At 44.1% G+C, this 17,183-nt stretch overlaps 2 protein-coding genes across 2 annotated transcripts in view; one reads left to right on the forward strand and one right to left on the reverse strand.

Moving 5' to 3' along the window:
• LOC308623932 (uncharacterized protein) overlaps nucleotides 1–17,183 on the reverse strand; it is a 438,061-nt gene that overhangs the window by 385,482 nt on the left and 35,396 nt on the right. The gene's annotated exons all lie outside the window — the stretch shown is intronic.
• The window catches only part of ENTPD3 (ectonucleoside triphosphate diphosphohydrolase 3), a 31,914-nt gene that overhangs the window by 6,314 nt on the left and 8,417 nt on the right, over nucleotides 1–17,183 (forward strand). The window contains exons 4-7 of the mRNA XM_081246799.1: nucleotides 5,952–6,069; nucleotides 12,106–12,256; nucleotides 14,402–14,561; nucleotides 15,496–15,729. Of these exons, the coding sequence (XP_081102925.1) occupies nucleotides 5,952–6,069; nucleotides 12,106–12,256; nucleotides 14,402–14,561; nucleotides 15,496–15,729 (663 nt within the window). The remainder of the gene's footprint in view (nucleotides 1–5,951; nucleotides 6,070–12,105; nucleotides 12,257–14,401; nucleotides 14,562–15,495; nucleotides 15,730–17,183) is intronic.

A 17,183-nucleotide genomic window follows, 5' to 3' on the forward strand; every position in this document is an offset into this window, starting at 1 on the left:
AAACAAATTATCTGGTTGTTCAAAGACTAGGCTAAGGCCTAGAGAATCTGTTTTGCCAAGTTCCAGGCACTGCCTTCTCCTATAAACTATATAAAATCAGGATTGCAACTAGGGGAAATACCATCCCCTTACACTTTGTAAATTGCTATTCAGTTGAGTGAGCATTTTTCCCTGAATTATCTCACTGAACTCTTATGCCTACTATGGAAGGTGGACAAGCACTGTCACCACCATTTTGCAAGTGAGGAAACATAGGTTTGACCAGTGGATGGCAGAACCAGAACTGAAACCCGGACCCTCTTGTTCCCACGGCTCTCTTCACTTACTTCCCGCTGTTCCTTGATCCTAAGTTCTGAACAGGGAACCCAGGAGGAGACATTGGCCTCTGCTGGGAAAACACATCCTCCTTTGCACAGGAGGGAAGGAGGGAGGATGGGTGCAGAGGCAGGAAGGTGCTGAACTGGAGGAGGGACGTGCCTCCCAACTGGGGGGAAGGCTGGTTCCACTCTTAGACCCCAGTAACCATTCTTAGACCCCAGTACCACCCTTAGACCCCGTAAGTCAAACGAACCAGCTCTAGCTGCGTTCCAGGTATATCTCTCCGTGGGACAAGGGAATGTACCCACCAAGAGTCGTGCTTCCCTTCTAGAACATGCTGTGGTGCCTGGGACCCCAGAATCCAGGGTTTGTGTGGGCCTCCTGCTGAGGGCAGACCTCACCACTGGTCTGAGGGGTGGCAAAGGGGCAGCGGCTTGCAGGGAAAGTAGACAGAGCATGGGTGTGGGGTCTGAGCTAGCCCACCCTCTACAGTCAACATATAGGTTCATGAGGCTGTTTACTCTATGGATTTGCCTGGGGATGGGAAGAGGACAGGTGGGGGTGGGGCAGAGCAGAAGTCTTCATTTATAAAATTTTCCCTCAGGCCCTTTAAAAGTGAGGGATGAGCTGGTTAAGGCAGTTGTTTTGGGAGATGAGAGGTAAATTCAAACTGGAGGGATATGGAGGAATTAGAAGACTTGAAGAGTAAACTGAGTACAGAAAAGTGGGTCCCCGAGCAGTATGGAGGGCAGTGTTGAAGGAGGAGACCACACATGTTTAGTTCTGTGTCAGAGGGGTTCCCCTAGTCAAAGATGCCCGTGCAAGATGGTCATCTGGGGGTGACCCCAGGAAGAACTGTGGGGGGATGGGAAGTGAGACAGAAGGGAAGGCAGCCAATGGAGGGGCTATTACCCATCAGGTTACCACTGTGGGCAGCTGGAGCTGTCCTGCTAGGGATTTCTGGGAGCCAGTGCAGAACTCTCACCTCAGGGGTGTCCTCTGCCATGGGCATATAGAACATCTGCCTCACAGTCATCCTACTCAAGGGCGTATTTACACACCAGCTTCCATTAGTCATTGGTTGAGGGCTGCTCCCTGGGGAACATTAGCTCTCTAGTATTTCTGGCATATTGTGGGCTCAGGTAGGGTTCAGCCAATGGAGACAGCCTTCAGGCAGGTAGAAAGTGCATGGTTGGACATCACAGTGGTAAGGTCTGAGGGCTTGTAGGCAGGGAACCCTCAGTGACTGTTCCCTGTAGATAGATTATTATTATTCCCATTTTGAAGATGAGAAAACAGAGGAACAGAAAGGGCAAATAGCTTCCCACAGTTACACAGATTGGAAATAGCAGACTTGGCATAGAAGGAAGAAAAGAGAGCAGAGAACATTGGCCTTAGACAAGGGTTTGGAAGGGCCAGTAGACGTACCCTACCAATTAGCAGACAGTTCAGAGAGGGGTTTTTTAATCTCTTCAGAATCTCGCTGTCAGGCCCCAGTTGTAGGGGGACAGGAAGTTGTATAACACAGGAATATTGGCTCAGAAGGCCCATTCTGCTTCACTGAGTGGGTTAGTTATAAGAAAAGACAGATGTCCTGGGCCAGTTGAAGCAGGAGCAGAATGACAGCTTGGAATGGGGCATTCCACATGCAGCTTTTCTCAGGCTGTCCAGAGACCTTTCCTTTTGTTTTGCAGTGTGTGCTAGGGGCAGGAAGGGCAGTGTGGAGGTGGAGACTAGTTAATATAAAGGCTTTTTCATTGTTTATGTTTTCATACCTTGAGCCTTGTTTTGCCTTTTTGTGTGCTGCTGACAGTTGGTTTTGAGGGGCCAACTCCACAGTGGCCTATCTGAGGGGTCCTGGAATGTTCCTCAAGACCCACATGAAAAGTCATGATATCTGGCTATTAAATCCAATGTTGGCCTACCTAGCTTTGGTTTATCTGAGTGTAAGAGCGGAACTATCAAAGCTTAGCCAACGGTGGAAATATCCCCAGTCCCTTTTTCACTGTCACTGGTCTGACCTGTTCTATCAGCTTGAAGAGTAAACATGATGATGTCGCCTTTATTTTTCACTCAGCACCCCCCACCTCAACCCCGCCGCTTTATTATCATTAAGTCCAATATCTTCCTCTTGAGGTTTCGCCCTCCTAACCCCGTCACAGTTGTTTAGAAGCCCTGGAGCTTCTCAGACCCATCTGATCAATACCCCACTGCACTGCTGCTCGCAGCCACATGGTGCCACTGTTGAAGAGGGGCCTGCAGGGTCCCAGGTTTCAGGGACACTGCTTTTCTGCCAGTCAGATTCCCCACCTTGGGTCACATGACTCTCCAAAGCACAACAACTGGGCCAGGCTGTGTTAAAACCATTTCCTTCTAACCCTCATCCATTCTCAGTCATCCGCCTGGATATCTGGTGGCCCACCTTGGTTTACCTCTTGGAGTACAAGAGTTGGGTAATTGGTTTTTTCCTTTCCAGAAGGCCCTGGCTCCTTATTCAAATTGGTGATTCTCCTCTCCAGCCAGATCTGCACACCACTTAACCAAGAGTTTGCTTCTGAGGGTCTTTTGTCTGAACAAAGTCTGCCGTACCATATCAGGCACCTTCTTATTAATCAGTCACCCTGTTAAGACTTGTTTTCCTTGGAACTCAGTGAAAGCACAGGGGCTATGAGTATGGGTTTGAGAGTCAGTTAGACCCCGGCTTGATCCCAAGTCTGTGACCTTGGCTAATTATTTAACCTCTGTGAGCCTCAGTTTCCCTATCTGTCAAGTGGGGATGATGATAACACCTGCCATATAAATGCAAAACTAAAGCCCTTTGTGCAGTGCCTGGCATATTATAAGTGTTTGCCAAATGTTTATTACTACCACTATTCTCATTATTATAGTAGGAGTAATAATGATGATGATGATGATAATGATAATAAAAATAAGAATAAACACATCTAAGAAAGCTGACCTTATGACCTTTGCTTTTGCTTTTGTTAGAAGCTCACAAAGTTCTTGAGTTTTGGACAATGGGGTTCATGTTTCCTTTTGGTTCACCCACTGACTGTATCTTCAGTTCCACATTCAGACCATGTTTGTTTGTTTGTTTTTCTGACACTGCATTAAACAGAAGGTGACTTAACGCTTTTCATCCAAACATCACCCACCTAGCTAAACTGAATGAAATTCATTCTCCCCTTCCCCCTCCCTCCATGGAACCACAGTGAGTTGTACTGATCTAGGCAAATGAGCTCTGAAAACTGATTAAAGATCAATTTTTTCACTTCTGAAAATGCCAGTGAACGATGGTGGGGTGGGGGTGGATCGTCTTAGTGCAAAGTAGCACTGGGCCTCAAGGCTGCCCCTGTCATCACATCAGCAGGCGCCCAAGGGGCCGCCATTTCTCCTGCAAATCTCAGAGCAAAGTCTCTGGCTGCTGCCCATTCTGGTGAAAACTGAATCCCATTTTCCTGGACTTACAAATGAGAATGGACATTCTTCATTCTTTCTGATCTTGGCCCAGCAGCCTCGAGCATTCTTCATGAAGGGTTGGGATAAAGAAGTTTTGGGGACAGACAGGCACCCTTTGGAGTAGCTGCCCTCTTATGCTCTCTCTCCTCTTATCAGTACCAGGCATGGAGGGGCTGGTGAGCAGGTCAGCAGCAGAGGGAAGGAAAGAAAGCAGACTGATACAGAGGCTCAGACCTCTGGAGTGCCTGGTTTCCTTCAGTTTCAACCTGTGCTTTAATCTCACGGGGAGCCTCTGCCTGGAACAGATTGTGAACAATGCCTCCTCTGTTTGCCATGGGGGGTGTCATGTCAGGATCCCAGGCAACACGCATCAGACTGAAGAGCTGAGGTGAAGAGGCTATTCAAGTTCAAACACCAATGTACACAGGAGGTTCTATCTTAATAGAATGGAGAAGCTGGAGTAACATTTTTTTATTTGCTCCTATTTCAAATGAAGCAAGCATTCGTGACAGAAAGTTTAGAATCAGGGGATTGGTTAAATCAACTACTGTACATCTCATAGTGAATGTGATGAATGGCTTAAAAATCATGTCAGTATTTTTACTGGTAGGGAAAGATGTTCATGATATACTTTTATTTATTTATTTATTTATTTATTGGTCGCGCTGCACGGCATGCGGGATCTTAGTTCCCCGACCAGGGATCGAACCCGTGCCCCCTTCAGTGGAAACGCGGAGCTTTAACCACTGGACCACCAGGGAAGTCCCCCATGATATACTTTTTAAGTAAGAAAAGAGCATTGGAGATGATTATGTGTAGTGTAATCCTGTGTTGATTTAAAAACATATGTCTAAACACATATGTGTATATGTAGTTGTATGCACAGAAGACCATTGAAAAAGATATATAACAAGGTGTTAAAACAGTAGTTGGATTTGAGGGGAGTTATTCACTTTTTTCCCTCTTTCTTGCTTTGCAATTTTATTTATTTTGCTTCACTGATTTTTCTATATAGCCTGTATTTATTGAGCAGCCACTAAGCATCAGGCAAATGGTCTCCTATTTACTTCTGAAAGGAAGTTGCCTGAAGACGAGGGAACCCAGAGAGGTTAGGTCTCTTATGCAATATCGGAAAAGTAGGAATCCATCTGATGTGACCTGCCTCCAGAACCCAACGTCATCTTCCCCTCTGGGACAGGCTAGGCTAACTCAATGGTGGGGGAATTGGGGAAAAAGTGCCACCCAGAAGCCTCTGATGCCCTGGGCTGATTCCAAGCCCAACCAGATAGTGACCTAGGTCAGCATAACTCATTCCAGTGCCCCTAGGCTGCTAATGAATGCTCCTTCCTAGGCAGGCCTGGTCCAGGGCCTGGGCTGGGCCACACCTTCAAGCGAAGCTCCCTGGTACCTGCCTCAAGCTGTGTGAGATGGCGGCAATACCCTCCTGTCCATTTGTTCACACACATGTCACCAAAGTAGGATAATATGTGAACATTCGTTTGTATTTTAGTTTTTTCCTCCTTAAGCAGGAATGCTTTCATTCTGAAGGCCAATGCAGATATCAGTGTGTTACTTCCCTGTGAGAACTTCCTACCTATGGTTTCCTTTTGGTTGTTTATCCCAGGCTGATAGGCCTGGAAGTTTGGAGAATAGAGGGCAGCAGGTGACTGACTATTCATTGTACTCCTGAGACCAAGGTGGCTTCTGACCGCCCCCCCCACCCCGCAGAGTCTGGATGAGGAGGAATCGGGAGACTGTCTTTGCATGCAAGATCTTTGGGGTACTCATCTTCAACCTTGGCTGCATACTGGAATCACCAAAGGAGCTTTAAAAACTGTTGGTGCCTGGGTCTACTGACAGATTCTGATTTAATGGGTCTCAGGTGCAGCCTTGGCATTGGGAGTTTCAAAAGCTCCCCAAGTGATTCTAATGTGAGGCCAAGGCTGAGAACTGCGGCCTAAAACACCTGACCCATCTCCCCCCAACCCCTCCATCCAGAGTCCACGGAGACAAAGTTGGTTTAGAGAAAATAGTTTTTTCTTTTTGGTCAGCTCCTACCTAAATGAAGCAGTGTGGGTTAAGCTCTTGGGAGGACTCAGGGTTCTCGGTGGCCCCCTGGGAAAAGGGGTCCTCAGATGCCTGTCTCTGACTCTCCCTCCCCGCCTTTTATTCAGTATGGAATCGTGCTCGATGCCGGGTCTTCCAGAACCACAGTCTACGTTTATCAATGGCCAGCAGAGAAGGAGAATAATACTGGAGTAGTCAGTCAAACCTTCAAATGCAGCGTGAAAGGTAAGGCCCAAGGGAAGAAAGGGAATATCCTAATGTCTTTCAGAGGCCTGCAGGAGTCCTGAGATGCTGCCCAGAGGCAAGGACTGAGCACTGGGCTGGGTGTCAGGGAAATATGAGACCTTGAGATGGTGCTGCTACTCATCAGTACAGTGACCTCAGGCCAGTCCCTTCCCCTCTCTGGGTTTCAGATTTCTCATCTGTAAAATGGTGGGGGGGGGGTGTCAAGAACTGTGAATGGTGTGAGATTCTACCCTGCCACACTTTCATGGATGCTGGTGGAAGACCCAAGACTCCTGGGTCAGAAACAAAGGAGAGTTTATTACTCACAGAAACAGTTGTAGCCCGAGTATCAGCATTTTCTTGTGCTGGTTCTGAGCCCCAATTTGCACAGGATGATGTAAAAAGGGCCAGATGGTACCTGCTCACACAGTGGGTTATGTTACAGAAGAGGAACCCTGAGATTAGGGAATCTGAAACATTTATAATGGGTACCTGCCTTTTGCTCTGGAGGGAAACACTATATCTTCTGAGCCTGTTCATTATGCAAATATCCTTGAAAAAAATAGTCCAGAACAAAGGCAGTCAGTGCCTCTGCTCATAATACATAAACATGAGAAACTCAAGGAAAACTGTATTCCAATAGGAAAATTATATTCCAGTTGGCTGTATGTGGTGGGGAGGTGGGTAGAGAGAGATAGACAGAGATGGACAATCTGTAAACCAGTAGGCGTTTGTGGCTCTGTTCCAGTAAAGCTTTCTTTATGAACCCTGAAATTTTGAATTTCATATAATTCTCAAATGCCACAAAATATATTAAAAAAAGATTTTCCCCACCATTTAAAAATAATGTAAGAATATCTTAGCTCACAGGCTGTATAACAGAAGGTGGTGAACTGTATGTGGCCAGTGAGCTGCCGACCCCTGACACAGAACAGCATCAACATCTTTAATGACCCTCCACGCACTCCCTGCCTCCTCCACAACATATTCGGAATGTTAGGTTGATGGTTTACTTGTTCTTCTTTAGTTTTGTCCTTATGCATTTAGTTTTTCCTGGTTTTGAAAATGGAATCAAGCACATATTTATTTAATTAGAAGCAAACATTTATTCTGTAATTTGCTTTGTTCACTACCACTGGGTTTTTAAGATTCATCTATGCTGCAATGAGTAGCAGTATCTGGTTCATTTTTACCTGTTGATGGATATTTGTATTTCCCTGGTAACTAATAAGGTTAAGTATCTTTTTATATATTTATGACTTTCTATTTCTGTGAAATGCCTGTTCATGTCTTTTGCTCATTTTTCTACCAAATTGCTTGAATTTTTCCTTTTGAGTCCTAGGAATTCTTTATCTATATTCTGAATATGAATGCTTTGCTAGGATTATTATCATATTGTTGCTAATATCCTCTCACGGTTTATGGTTTGTCTTTTTAATTTCTTCATGGTATCTTCTGACGAACAGAAGTTCTTAATTTTCATGTAGGTACAATTATCAATCTTCTCCCTTTTGGTTTGCACTTTGTACGTTTTATTTAAGAAATCCTTCCCTATCCTGAGGTCATAAAGATATTCTTCTATCAAAAGTTTTGGACTTCCCTGGTGGTCCAGTGGTTAAGACTCCACGCTTCCACTGCAGCAAGCACGGGTTCAATCCCTGGTCATGGAACTAAGATCCTGCATGCCGCATGGAGCAGCCAACAACAAAAAGTTTTATAATTTTGCCTTTTACAATTAAGCCTTTAGTCCACATAGTCAAGCCCAGTTAGTGAGTGTGTGTGTATGCACCACCCTCTTTAGAGCATTATGATCTTTGACTTGGCCTGGATCTTCCCAACCAGTATGTCCTGAATGGGTTACAGGGATACCCTCAGCCTATAGGACAAGTTATAGACTCTGAACCAGTCCTCCCAACCCAAGCAACCTCCTTTATTTCCCTCAATGAGCTGCCCAAATAGAATACTTTCTTGCAGGTCATGGCATGGAAAAAGTTGGGAAGCAGAATTAGCCTTTCCCATAGGGAGACCAAGAGTCTTCTCTGTATAACCAGGGTGCGTTCTGATCATCTGCCCTTCCATGGAGGGCAGCCAGGAGCTCGCCTTCCCTGGGACATAGGTGTCACAGTTAAGATGTCCAGACAGAGTCTGGGATGCAAGGGAGTGATTAGTGATCCGCACCCATGGAAGGAAGGCGGAAGAAGGAGGATTGGACAAAAAGAGAAGTCAGATTGCAACCCAGGCCTGACAGAGCTCCAGCCAATTAGAGATGACCTGCATTGGGTATGAATGGCTGGGCTGTGATCCCCCCGTCACTGTCAGTCATTGGATGTTGCCATCCTGGGAAGAAGATGTTGAGCAAGGCAGCTCTCTGCATCTGAGGCAAACCCCGAAGGAGCTAACCGCTGAGACACTAAGCCTTTCTTTGAAGAGGCATCTGCATGGCACCGCTCTGGGCTCCTCACAACAGGGGACTTCCATGTTTTCTGAGTATTGCTTGCATTGTTACCCACAATTCATAAGCGGCAGCACCGTCGCTCAAACTTCAGCCAGAGATCCCATCTCTGTTCTTCTAACTTCTGAGCCATTTCTTCACCCCCAAGCATGAAAGAGGATGCTTTCTTTAGGAAAGAGAGACCAGTCACTCCAAGTAGAGAGGATAGTGTAGGACAGTGATTAAGACGTCACCCTATCCCTACTGTGGGAACTCTAGAAAATTATCTAACCTCTTGACTCACTCATCTCTAAAATAAAAAGCATAATAATACTAATACCCACCCCAAAGGAATTATTTGAAGATTAAATGACATAATATATATAAAGCAGGTAGCAAATCCCTGGCATACAGTAGGCACTCAATAAGTGTTAGCTATTACTAATTATGGGGCACCACACTTTAGAGTTCCTGGTGGATATTCTTGCTAAAAGGTTATTCTAACATAGTTGTAAGATCTGCCTCTATACCTGGGAGCGCAATTCAGCCAAGTCAGTCCTGATGGCCTCGGGCTGTAGAAAGAGGTGGCACTTTCATGGGGAGGGGCCCAGGCAGTCTCTCAGGGGTAGGGGCCCTTGGCCCACCCTGGATGTGATTTAGGGGAGGGGCAGGGTCACGGAGCCCATACCCATACCACATCCATAAATGGATCTTCCCTTTGATCACGGTAGCCTCAGGGATCCATATATACTCATAATGACCAGAAGACCACAAATTACAGCTCCAATTACAGAGTTAAAGTTTGGCAAGTGTCATCCCCTGAAAGACAGGCAGCTTCGCCAAGCATAATTTGGGTTTCTAGTTTCTAAGTTGCAAACTTCCCCAGGTCTCCCCTGCCTTGGCCAGTTTGAGGGGTGGTGAATGCTTTTTTGCCCAACAGTGTTTCCCGAATGCCCAGGGCCTCAGAAATTTCTTTCTCAGGGGGTCCCTGGTGAGTATCCAGTCCTCAGGTGCTGTTTTCCGTGAGTTCACTGGGTGCTGCTTTAGCTGCTGGTCCCCATGCTGGTGCCTGTTGCTCTGGCTGCTTGTTTTAAAGCCATTCCCTCAGGGTCACTGGTTCCTTGCCTGCCCCTCATCTCTTTTGCAGGAGGCACTGCTCATGGTTCCTGCTGCCTTCTCTCACAGGCGACATTCATGTTTTCCCTTTAAACCAGCAGTTAAAAATTCTTTAAACTCCACTAGAGCCTAAACTTAACCATCTCCTCCACTGAAATACCTTAAAGAGTTGCTCTAGGGACCAGGCCACTACAGTGTTGGAAAGCATCCCTTGCTCATGTCTTTTGCTTTTGTCCCCCCTCAAGTAAGTCTTGTGCCAGCTGTCCAACCCTCTCTTCCCAGATTGGAATAGCAGTTTTAGCTCTTTTCTTGGGGTTGTGAAGCCCAGTATCCCATGAACCTATGAATCCAATCTCCTTTTCCCTCTGGGAGGCTTTAGGAACCTTATGCCATGGCAGGGATTAAGGAATTTGGTTTCAAATATATTAAGTTGGAAATGCCTATAAATCATCTAAGTCAATGGACAGCAAACTTTTCCTGTAAAGAGCTAGAGGATAAATATTTTTCATTTGTTGGCTATATGATCTCTGTTGTAACCATTTAACTCTCCCACTTTAGCATGAAAGCAGCCATAGACAATATGCAGACAAATTAGCATGTATGTATTTCAAGAAAGCTTCATTTATGGACACTTGTACATGCCTAATAGGATATACCCTAAGGACAAAAAGAACTTCAAAAAATCTTAAATTGTTTTCAATAATCCTATAATTGGTGGTAGTGCTGGTATTGTCATAGTCATACTGAGACTGTTGTGTGTGGATTGTGAAATAAAGCAAATGAGTTATTAAGTTGGAGGGGCTGGGAAACAGGCTAGTAAAAGGAAGATAAAGATACAAGATCAATGAATTCAAGGAAGAACTTGAAGTTTTGAATTAGAAATACCACTAAGAATTTATGATGTGTTTTCTCTTGAAATAAAGTTTTCTCTAAGTCTGTCTTCTGGAAAGGCTTTCAGTAAGCAACCTAGCTTCCAAATTTTGAATGCTAAATACCATTACTCAATAAAAGAAACCAGGATTCCTTGGAGAAACAGCAGATTCCAGATCTGGGGCAGGAAATATATAGGTCATTGATACATCTCATCATATCAGAAAGCAGAAAAGTTCTTAAAGGTTTCTGGGATCATGTCAAAAGGATTCAGCTGCCAAACTGAAGAGAGCGCCCCTGGACAAGATAGGCCACCAATAAGAATAGTAACTGCAATGAATTGAAACATATCAAATATATCTTTAGATTCATATGCCATTAAACAAACAAACGAACAAAATCCCTTATTGGTTAAATTAGGTAGATACTAGAGATGCAATCTATATTTTTTAAGCTGGTTAAATAAAGGGAAAGAATCAAGCACTTATCCACTGCCTTCCCTGTACAAACTGTACTGTAGGGTAATCAAATAGTTAACGATGAGGAAGTTTTCCTCTTATAAAAGCATTTTAGGTAAAAAGTGAAGCAAGAATGATGGAAAGAAAATATCAGCATTTCGTAAACCCTAATGGAGTAATGAATGGATCTAAGCAATGATCATTGATGCCTGTTAACAGCACAAAGAGAGAAACAACCAGATGCTTGTGCGTCTTATTGGAAATGCACATCCCTATAAACTACTCTTTCTGAAAAAGTTCAAACCTGAATCTGATTAAACCTCTGCATTCAGTTACCAATTTATAGAAAAAAACTGGGACCAAATAACATGTTAAATGAATCATGGGGCGGCAATCAGCAAATTCTAGACTGTGGGAAACTATAAGACAAATGAAATGGCAAGGAAAAAAATGTTTAATTACAAAGAAAAATTAGAAAGGGGGGGGCAGAATCTATATATTAAAAGAGACTTAAGAGACATGCCAACCAATTATAATGGATGGAATTTATTTGGGCCCTAGTTCAAACAAACTAGATAGAAAGAGAGAGGTGGAGGGAGAGAGAGGGAGAGAAAAAAATATGAATATGGAGGAAACGTGAACCTTAATTAGATATTTAGTTATATTAAGGGATTATTTTTAAGATTTTTAGGTAGAATAATGAGACTATGGTTATGTTTCTTTAAAAGAATTCTTATCTTTTAATGATACATACTGAAATATTTATAGAATGAAATGATACCATGTCTGCAGTTTGCTTCATGAGGAGAGAATGGGAGAGTGCAGATGGAGCAAGATTGATCATTGTTGAAACTGGAAGATGGGTGCATGGGTCTGTTATACTCTTCTCCCTACTTTTATTTATATTTGAAATCTCCATGATGAGAACTTTTTTTTTAAAGCAGGTCTTGGCTCATTACTTTTTTCACTTTTGTAATTCTTTCCTTCCATATTTTGGGAATTCACTCATCTGTGTGACCACATGGAACTTAGCACATACACAATTTTCAGCCCCTACAAAAACCCATTAATTTCCAGAGCTGATTTATTTTATATTTAAAAGTTGTACTGCTCTTGTTGGTTCCTGGGAAGGCTAAGAAGTGCTGACTGCTTGCTCTTCAGGCTCTGGGATCTCCAGCTATGGGGAAAACCCTCAAGATGCCCCCAAAGCCTTTGAGGACTGCATGCAAAAAGTCAAGGGGCACATTCCAGCCCACCTCCATGGATCCACCTGCATTTACCTGGGGGCCACAGCTGGGATGCGCTTGCTGAGGTAAGGGCTGGAATGGCACAGAGGAGCCCTTTGGACCAAAATAACCAGGAATGTGTTGAATTCTTTCCAAGAATGTAACTCTATTTCTGGGAATAAATCCAAAAGAAAGAAGCCCATATTCTGCCATAAATTTAGGCTTTAAAAGTTGGGAAACTTTTAGTCTTTATCTTAATACTCAGAAAGAAACAATTCTATATTTGATTCCCTTCCCCATGGTGATTTTACCGAGAGCTCTGAAAATAAAGGAAAGTGACATGAAATCTAATCATGGGATGTACCTCTAGTTTTCTAGAAAAGTAGAAACTGTTTTTGACTCCTGGTATTTTAACACCTGTGGACAACAGGCTCCACTAAATGCAACCCACTATACTACTAATCTGTGTAGCTTCTACCCATGTACAAAATGTCACTGAGATCTGCTTTCAAATAATGGGATTTCTGCTCCTCACCCCAAAGCCTTTGGCGTTACATAAAAACAAACATCTCATTTCATTCAATTAAGCAGTTCCTTCTAAATTTGTAGCCATGACTTTTAGCCCAGTTGCATTGTTTTTGAATGTCCTTTCTCTTCATTTTTTTCTCCATGATAATATTTCCTTGACCTTGAAATAAAAGAAAAATAGTTTTTAAAAAAAACCCATCAAACTTAAATCTACCTAAATTAAAGGGTAGATGCTGCCCTAAACTTTGAAAATAAGGCTTTCTCCCCAAAAGATGACACTCATTCTGCTTCAAAGCCACTTTGTCTGTGATCCCAGGAATGTAAAATTACATGTATTTTCTTCATGTGGGCATGAAGAAAATACAAAGGAACAACAGAGTCACTTTAAAATGATCATCAAAAAAAATCATGAAGCACTCTCAGTTGGACTGAGCCCTTTCCTTGTAGTTTTCCTCTCCTTTTTTCTATTCCTGTGTCCTGGTTGACCAAGTAGAATGCGGAAAGAAGTCGGATTTCTTTGCTTACTCTTGGAATCTGCAGTGTGTTTTCAAAATTATTGCGTTTACCTGAAATAGAAATGTCATAGAAATTCCCTTCTTCTGCCTTTTCTTTCTTATGGAAACAAAAAACCCAACTTTCTCTTGGTTGCTTTTTTCTCCCAGTCCTCTCGGTGAGAAATCATTCAAAGGCTCTGTAATTTATAGCCCATGACAAAAACCATGGAATACAAAAGTTTGCCAGTTGGGGAAAAAGTGAATGTCACATTTGAATAAATTAAATATTAATGCCTCCTTGTGAAACTTTCTGATGGTGATCCATTTCTTCTGAGGAACTAGTTGATATTTTAATTGCTAGAAAAGTCAAATACAAAAAAAACCCCAATAATTTGAGAATCTCTGGGATGGGAATTAATAAAACTAGGAAAATTCTTAATTATTTTCCAAGTGGTGATAATTTGCTACTGAACTGGAATGGACTTCTGCTTGTAGCATTTCTCTTTATTCTTCTTCAGCCAAGAGTGAGCCAGTGCCCCTGGCTTTCTTAACCCACTGATGAAAGGGAAAAGAGTCTCCCAAGTGAGTTTTCTTTCATAAAATGGCAGCAGATGAATGATATTATTACTCTACATCATGGGTGATATGAATGCTATGTTACCACTCCTCCATGGGTCAGCACACTAATGAATTTCAATTCAATGACAGCCATGATGGCCATCATATCCCCTCATGATGAAGCCCTCCCAAAGAGCAAAGCTGGGACAGCTGAAAACTCAACCCTCTTCCTTTCCCCCTCCCTCCTAAGCTCTCCTTCCTTCTGGCCTGATGAAGGCTTCTTTATATGGTGCCCCAAGACATCACTTATGCCACTCCTATGCCTTCACCGATCTCCTTTCCTCTGCTGATCTGAGAGAGAGCAATGGTGACTGAGTAGGAGGCTCTTTTCATTAGCTGGTTGCTAGAGAGAGGGATAGGAACAGGTAGGGGAGGAGAGAACAAGTGGTATTTTTACTGGTAGCTATTTTCCTGCTTGGCAGTTTGACAGGTAACAATTGCATCCTGCCTTGCCTGGGAGGCTTCAACTTGTACAGGGGGTTGCCATGTCTTATTTACATCTGGAAAACTGTCCCTGCCTGAAGGGGGTGGGGGGTTATTTTAAGGTTGTTGTCTGGGCACTCAGCCTTTTGTGTTCTGTGCCTTGCATAGGTTGCAAAACGAAACAGCAGCTAATGAAGTCCTTGCGAGCATCCAAAACTACTTCGAGTCTCAGCCCTTTGATTTTAGGGATGCTCAAATCATTTCTGGGCAAGAGGAAGGGATTTATGGATGGATTACAGCCAACTATTTAATGGGAAATTTCCTGGAGGTGTGTGAAAACAAATGCATGGTTTTTAATCTTGCTGTTTATCCTGTCCCCTGTGGTTGGTAACTTAAGCAGAGGTACATGCCAACAGGGCCATCTGTCCTGCATTGTTTCTATCATGTAATGAATTAGGGAAACATCTATGATACAACAGCTAAGAAAAGACATGTATAGCTAGGACAAAGCTGTGGATCCTAAACAGGACCAAATGCATGGGGGAGGGGGAATATCATCATTTTACTAGCTAATAAGAAATTAGAGGCAGGGGAGGATCTAAATCTAGCAGTGGGCTATGAGTCTTTTGAAGGACACCTGGAAAATGACCCTTTCAAGAAGTCCCATAGCCATCTGGAATTTCCAGAGCCCTCAGGCAGCTTTCTTCCCAACTCATTCTGTGTCCTCAGGTCTCCTCACATTCCAGTCTCCATACTCCCTGCTCCTTTGGTGCAGAGGATACCATACTATGTTCAGCCTAAGACCTATTTTCTTCCCCCTTGAAGATATTTTAAATTAAATTAAATTAAATTAAATTAGTTAATATTTTGGAAAATTCACATAAAAATCCACATTTCTAGCTTCTCCTGCCCCCCTCACTCCCCAAAAGTTGGAGGAGCTTGTCACAGCAGACTCACATTCCTGCATGGCAAGAACCAACTGGAACAGAGTATAGCTCATGCATTCCCCAGTTTGCCCCAGGCCCCACCATTCCCTACTGTCTACACCTCATTCCCTATTGTCTACTCACTCATTTATGTTGGCTGTACAGTCCCTGTAAGCATTTGAGTTCACCACCCATGAAATAAAGGAGAGATCTGGCCCTGAATGCTTCCCATGTCATACTTCTTAGCAATAAGAGATGGGTCTTGCGTGAAGAACCGTAGCCAATCAGAGATGGTACCTTTGGTCTTTTTTCTTGTTTCTTTTTCCCACTGTGTAGAAGAGCCTGTGGCATATGTGGGTGCATCCGAATGGAAAGGAGACCACAGGTGCCCTGGATTTAGGCGGTGCCTCCACGCAAATATCCTTCACGGTGGAAGAGAATGTGGGGCTGAACACCAGCGACATCATGAAGGTGTCCCTGTATGGCTATGAGTACACACTCTACACACATAGCTTCCAGTGTTATGGCCGGAATGAGGCTGAGAAGAGGTTTCTGGCAATTCTCCTTCAGGTACCTGAGCCAGGGGGCAATGGGTATTCCCTCGGGGGTCTTAGCTGAGAGGAAGATGCCTTGCCTTCTGGGGTGTGTCCTTTTCACTCCAATTAGAAGATGGATGGAAACAGCAGCATTTTCCTGTTTACTTGTGGGCGTCCAAGTTCTCTCTCTCTCTCTCTCTCTCTCTCTCTCTCACTCTCTCTGATGTGTTGACCATTTCCAGTGTATCTGAGTCAGAAGTCCAGGGAAATTCCAGAGCTCCAGATGTTTTATAAATGATTCAGGACTTGGGATCCCTTTATGGACACAAGCTGTTTTAAACCAGTAGCTAAATAAACCTGAGAATGTTGAGACTCTCCTGAGTGCAGACAAAATAATAAAAGTGGTCACATGGGAAATGCTTGCTGACAGGGGAGAGGGCAGAGCCCTCCCCAGGCTCAGGCTTCTTTTACATGAGCCTATATTAGGCAGATTTCATGCCCTTTATATGGTGGGGTCTTAGAGCAGCCGAATTCCATCACATCAGTCAGTAATTCATATGGTAAATGTTCCATGGCACAGATGGCTACTTCAGGCATCAGCTAGAAGGCTGTCACTAATATGAACTTGACATTAGTACTGTATGTGTCAGCAAGGGCACTAGCACCATGGATGCGACCCAAGATCCCAAACTCCAGTGCTAAGGGGACATCAATCTCAGCCATGGCTGAGAAGGGAAGATGAAGATGAAGGGAACACGAAGGGAAGGAGGCTTGATCACCTAGAGGGGCATGGGGCCAACCGGAGGCCACAGATCCTGGCTTCTAATGGGGCCCAGGGGAAGGAGACAAGAGCTGGGTCAGCTTATGAACATAGTGGACACAGCATCAGTAGCTTAACCCCCACCACTGCAACCTACTTTGGTCATTGAAGAAGGAAGCAGTATTCCCCAGCCATTAGCCTGTAGAAAATTGGGTTGATTTACCAAAGTGTCATCAGCAGAAGTCACATCTTCAGATCCCCGTATTTACTGAGTAGTCATGCAGGGTAGGTGGTGAGAATTCACCCTCCAGGTCTGGCCCTCTTCCCGAAACTTCTCTTTCAGCCTCACAGGAAAGGCTGGAGCCCCACTACACATGCATGCCACATGTATTGTTGAGAGAGCCTGAGCACTCCTGGGAAGGACAGAGCGGGGACCCTGCAGGCAGCCCTGAGCTACATTTCCGTGGCTCAGGAGACTCAGTGCCCACCCAAGACTCTCATATCCACCCTACACTCAGCCAAACCAAACCCCACACCGAGCTTAACCAACCCTCGTTAACTGGGGCTCTTCTTTTCTCTCTCTCCTTTTATTTTTAGCAATACTTATTGCCCCTTCCTCCAGCTCTGGCCCTGGTGGGGGTGGAGGGTGGAGCAGGGGCTCCTCTGAACTTTAGACAGGAAAAGGGAAGCAGGTGAAATCACCCTTTTTCCAGAATGAGTGGAGGTTT

This window comes from Mesoplodon bidens (genome assembly GCF_964165515.1).
Source record: "Mesoplodon bidens genome assembly, chromosome: 10".
In the NCBI taxonomy this organism is placed as follows: Eukaryota; Metazoa; Chordata; class Mammalia; order Artiodactyla; family Ziphiidae; genus Mesoplodon; species Mesoplodon bidens.